At 42.5% G+C, this 5682-nt stretch overlaps 1 protein-coding gene across 1 annotated transcript in view; it reads right to left on the reverse strand.

The window, feature by feature from the left end:
- Positions 1-4303: 4303 nt before the first annotated feature.
- Positions 4304-5682, reverse strand: part of LOC104953367 (vascular endothelial zinc finger 1-like) — a 6590-nt gene continuing 5211 nt past the window's right edge. The window contains exon 2 of the mRNA XM_010780304.1: positions 4304-5059. Coding sequence (XP_010778606.1) covers positions 4304-5059 — 756 coding nt within the window. The remainder of the gene's footprint in view (positions 5060-5682) is intronic.

Raw genomic sequence — 5682 nt, forward strand, 5'->3', positions numbered from 1 at the left:
TTAAATGGAGGGTGCAGAAGTGTGGAAACATATGGATGTGCTCCGTTTGCTTCCATAATGAGGTGATGGGCGCAAAAGAAGTCCCAAAAATGTCAGTCAATGGCAGTTACTTCTCCATGATCAATGGTGCGTGAATTAGTTTGACCTAGTTTCCAACACGCACCACATAGAGGTGGTACATTTGTCCACTTGTTTTCCGGGATAAAGTAACGGCTTAGCAATAGGCTACACTACTTCTGTGTATTCTCTTGCAGCATTGGAGTTACTTACAGAAATATGAAGGGAATGTTTTAGAAAAATCCCAGGAATTTAGCTTGTGGTTTCCTTTAACCCTTGACCGCACAATATTTCTCACTGAGGATTTGTAAGAGGCTATGTAGGTCACAAAGTAAGTATAACTTTGTTAATGCAGTGAAGGGATTGAATTATTGGATTTATCAAGCGATTATGAGAAAGTTTCAAATGCATGTTAACATACAAATGTGAGTAATTAGGCTGATAAACCATGGCCATCACCTATTAGAACGTAAAAAACAGCCAATTTTTTTTAGCCTTTTAGAATAGAAGAATTGGGAGGGAAGAAAACCCTCTTTAATGGTCACACATGCAGAGCACACAGCAAACAGTGACATTTGGCCTCTGCTTTTAACCCATCCTAGCACCAGGAGTCTAGCACTAGGAGCAGTGAGCAGCTATTGCACAGCGCCCAGGGAACAATGGGAGTGGGGTGTCCGGTGCCTTGCTCAAGGGCACCACGGCAGGGCAGGAGGTGAACTGAGACCTCTCCAAGTAGCAGTCCACACTCCATATTTTAGGTCTGATCGGGGACTTGAACCAGCGACCCTACAGCTCCCAGTCCAAGCCCCTACTGACTGAGCCACTTGCCTTTACACTTTGCATTATGACTCAAGTTTAACCATTAACATGTTCCAAGTACCTGAAACAAATTAAAATTACAGAAAGAAAAAAACATGAATATAACAGGTGATGCAATTTTTTGCTACAGACGGTATTTTTCAAATATATATTCATAACTTTAAAAAAAAAGAAAACAGTGGTATGCAAAGATACGGCTTTATTCAAATAACTAAACAAAAAAAATTAAACAAATTCCTCAGTTGTATTATGTAATGATCAGTGCTAGGGCTGCACGATTTGGATAAATATATGAATATATAGGCTAGTGCATATGGCGATTTTGATAAAATGTCAATATATTGTGCTGCCCTACTCAGCGCATATCAGCAGTTGCGAGCAAAAGCTTTGCCTCTTGACCTTTACAGTGAAACAAATTCTTTCTTGGCACTGATCCTCCTGTCAGCCTGAAGCTGAATCATGTTGGAAGTGCCATAATGGAGTGAGTAAGGACGGCTCCAGCATTGGCAGCTGCTTCCAAACCGGAAATTTTCACGCTGCTGGATTGAATTTTTTCTTTACTCATAAGAGGGGTCAAGTGGAATCTTCCCAGTAGTGCCATTCAATCTGTTTTGCCCCCTATTTCTTTTTTTTGTGCCCCTTTGATAATAAGCTCAGACAGAGACTGCGTACGTTTGTGGCTGAATGGCAGTGACTCACTAGCCTGTTTTCAGTCCCTATTCTCACTTTCCAGTATGCTGATGAATCCCTAGCCCCACGTCACAGTGTTGGAGGCCTGCCTGAAACTGCCCTACACAGCATGGTGCTAATGTTACAGCTTGGCTAGGGTGCACTGCTGATATTTTTGTCAAGAACTCTTCTGATATTTTGGCTCTTTAAAAAAAACAGTGAATGTGTGTCATACATTTAAAATTAAAGCCACCACAAGACCCAAAATATTTATTCCCTACATACTAAATGTGTTGACCTGAGCGTTAGCGCACGGATCACTGCATTCCAAGGGGAAAGAGAGTCTGTGACATGCTGGCGGGAACCGCAAAGTGACAAGTGACGCCCCCTCCCCCCGCCCTTGATAATCTACCACTGGTGCTCTCCCATGTGCGACTGTTGAACCATGTGGTTGAAATGGTGTGGGGGTCAATACAAGTACAAATTTAAACACAGCCACTGTGGAAGGCTACACGCACACACTATAGGGACCATACAATCCTCCCTCTATATATAATCCTGGTGCGACTGACTTATCCAAACAGAGCTGGCTGAATCGCTCGCAAACAAGTCATAGGTTGTTAAAAGCAATATGGTTGCTTTTAATGAACTTTTGGTAAAGTAAAAATAAAGAAAGGTGCACCTACGTCTCTTTGCATTGCCTGTGCTTAATACATATGTGCAAAGCGAATGTTGGGATTCAGTGTAGCAAGCATTTTCTTCTTACTTAACAGAGCAAGCGCTTTATTTTTGACTGACATAATGAATAAAATAAATCTTTTTTTAAATTTGTTTATCATCATGTTATATTTTCTATGAAGACAAGTCAAGCTTTTTCTACATGACCCTGGAATCCAACCATCAGAGTGTGAAATTATTCTCATCCACTAACATAGGAATGAATTAAATATAAGAAGCATACATCCTGTTTACGATTGCCTTGTTACTTGATGATTGAAAGCATATTACTTTTATCTTCTTTTTTTGCATTTGCCCCCATTTTTTCACCAATTGATATTGTGTTATCGTCACAGTGCATTGTCCTCTTTCCTGCTAAACCTATTGCTAACCAAACACTTACTCAGATACACATACAGAAGAGTTTCACTGGAAGGGAATGTCGCGCAGTCACATATTTACAGGCCTAGATTGCACATTTTAGACACATCCACTTCCTGTTTATGGAAGTCCAAGGCTGCAATGAGCCTGTCTTAAGAAGCATTTTTACTGAATCATTTGGACTATAGCTAAAAAAGTGTAAACTGTTGCTTTAGTCCATGCTCCACATTTGTGGGGTGCTCATTTTACTCAGTAAGGTTGCCTATTATATCACTATGTGAAACAAGCCATGAAAACAACTCAAAACTAAATAGTTGTATAACTATTCAACAACATATCAGTGTAAGTTTAATACACTTGAAGTAATTTCAAATGATTGTTTATGAACAAACTGTCATGTTTATTTTTGAATATTACACTTCTGGTCTAAGGGGCGACATAAGAGCTTATCCCAGGACCTCAGGAGCTGTACGAGGAATGTACAAAGACATTTGAAACGGGTCATGTTATCTCCCCATGAAATCTGTTGCAAGCACTTTACGGCCGTCCCTCGCTCAGGGTCCGCCAGTCTGTTCGTGAGTATGAAGACAAATGTATTCACATCAGAGATGTACATTAAGTATTATATTTTAAAGCATATGCAAAACTTATGTTGCATGCCAAATATAATTTTTAACTGTATGTTCATGGTAAGAAAACGGCACCAACATTATTTAAGACATTTTAAGACTAATTAAGGTGTTTATTAAGGTTTAGGAATGCCTTTTGAAAGATCCAGAAACCCTGAACTTCATGTTGTCAAAAACATTGTTTTTAAAGGTCACATGTCATGGCCATTTCCACTGATCATAATTCCATTGTTGAGGTATACTAAAATAGAAAAATACTGTGCAATTTTCCAAACTCACATTGGTTTCGCATACAGCATCTCTGTAAAGTATGTGTGTTCAGCAGTATTCACTTTCTCCACTAAATGGCTCGCTGCAGCTCCTCCCCCTCCCCCCCTACCTCCGTGATTTCCTTGTTTAGCGATACACAGCCAAACTCAACCTGAACACACACAAAGTCACAGCCGAAATAAAAACAATAAGTGTGGCTTGATATTGAGTAAGAAAAAGGTTTATAGGTTGATAAACGCTGTGAGAATGGGTCTGCAGAGAGAATTTCGCACAATCCCAACTGTCTGTTATCAGCCTGCAGCACGGAGCAGAAATCAGCAGGGCTGCCTGCACTGAGTGAGTGTGTGTGTGTGGATTGGTCAATTTGGACCAATCAGCAGGGGCTTAACGTAACGGCTCCACGGATTGGCCCATTTAGTTCCGGGTACGTGCTTTCGTAAGCACGTACCCGGAAGAATCAAATGGATGATGACGTCATGATGAAGTTTCACCAACGAGGCGTTTTGGGGAGGTATTTTCTGTTTTAGAGTTTTACTCGCTACAGGGTGTACTTTGAGGGTTTTGACTCTGCACACCGTTTACATGCAGAAAACCTTCATAACACACAAGGGGACGGGTAATAACCGGAAACGCATGACATGGGACCTTTAAGGTTGCAGGTGTTACTAATCGCAAACTATATATCTTCTTCACTCATCATAGAGCACTGTTGACATGAATGCATCTTATCAGCCGTGGTTAAGTTTAATCAAATTATGCTCTTACCTGGAAAAGCCTTTCCCACACACTGAACAAACGTAAGGCTTGTGGACCCCCCCGTCATGAGAGCGAACGTGGTAGGTCATGCGGTCCTTCCTCTTAAAGCGTTGCTGGCAGATGGGGCACTCGAAAGGCTTCTCGTCCGAGTGGGACAGCTTGTGGCGGTTCAGGTGGTAGACATCGCGAAAGGCCTTGCCGCACATCTCACACCCGTGGTTCTTCTTGACCGGTTTGGCGGGTTTCTTGGGGGTGTTTTGCTGTTGCATGTTGCCCATTGCAGACGACGTCATGATGCTCGCACCCGAGGAAACCGAAGTGGTCGCCGTGGAGAGGATTCCCGCCACCGTGGAGATGTAGGAGGGGTGGCCGTTGTGGTCTCGTGACATGGTGGAGATCATGGGTACCATGGTCGGGGCTGACTGGGCGGTTTTCTTTGGCCGCGACACCATCTTGATGCCAGTGTGGCTGGATTCATGGCGCCGCAGGTGGTAGCTGTCGCGGAAGGCCTTGTTGCAGTAGCCACAGACGAACGGCGTCTTGCCTTTGTGTTCCTTCTTAATGACGGGAACTTGTGGCCGTCCGCCTCCTCCGCTGGCCACATTGTCTTTAAGGAGTTCTGCAGCGCTGGTCGGGGGCTTCTGTTCTATGTGGATGGGCAGGATAGGCTTCTGGTCAATTTGTTCGACTCCTGCATTGAGAAGTGGCAGCAGGCTGTTCTGGGCCACATGATGCTGGTGGTGGAGGGCTTCATTGGCCTGCTGATGAAGCAAACAGACACACAGAGATGAATATTTGGTTTTTTCTTGAATTAAAACTAGCATTTGACATGAAAGCAAATAAAACTGAAGGTAGGGCTGGGCAATATATCACTATATAGATATTGTGATTCAAGACAAGATAATTTCTTTTGAATATTGTCATATCCCAAATGTTGTCTTTTATTGTTTTAAAAGGCTGCATTACAGTAACGTTATGTAATTGTTTCTGAATCTGGCAGTGTTTTAGCTCTTCTATTATTGGCCTTTCCCACTCAGTCAATAAACTCAAAATTCCAAGCCTGCATAAGAATGACCAAATATACAACAAGTGTTAAGGACAGTACCATCAATGGAGGTTGGTCTGAAGGCTTAGTAACATGTTATAAAATGCAAAATGGACACTGGATCTGGCGTTAATTAAGTGATGCCTCATAGTGGATTGGGATCGAAATATGCAGGATGAAAAATGATCCCCATCATGACAGTGCTGATTCGTCATGTGACTGCAAAGCAAGCATACCAAAATAAGAGGCAAAGCCGAGTCCAGTGCTGGCCATCAGCTCAGCAAAGCAAGGAAGCAAGGAAGCAAGGACACACACACACACACACACACACACACACAC

Source organism: Notothenia coriiceps, unplaced genomic scaffold (assembly GCF_000735185.1).
Source record: "Notothenia coriiceps isolate Sejong01 unplaced genomic scaffold, NC01 NC01_scaffold00021569, whole genome shotgun sequence".
Lineage (NCBI taxonomy): Eukaryota > Metazoa > Chordata > Actinopteri > Perciformes > Nototheniidae > Notothenia > Notothenia coriiceps.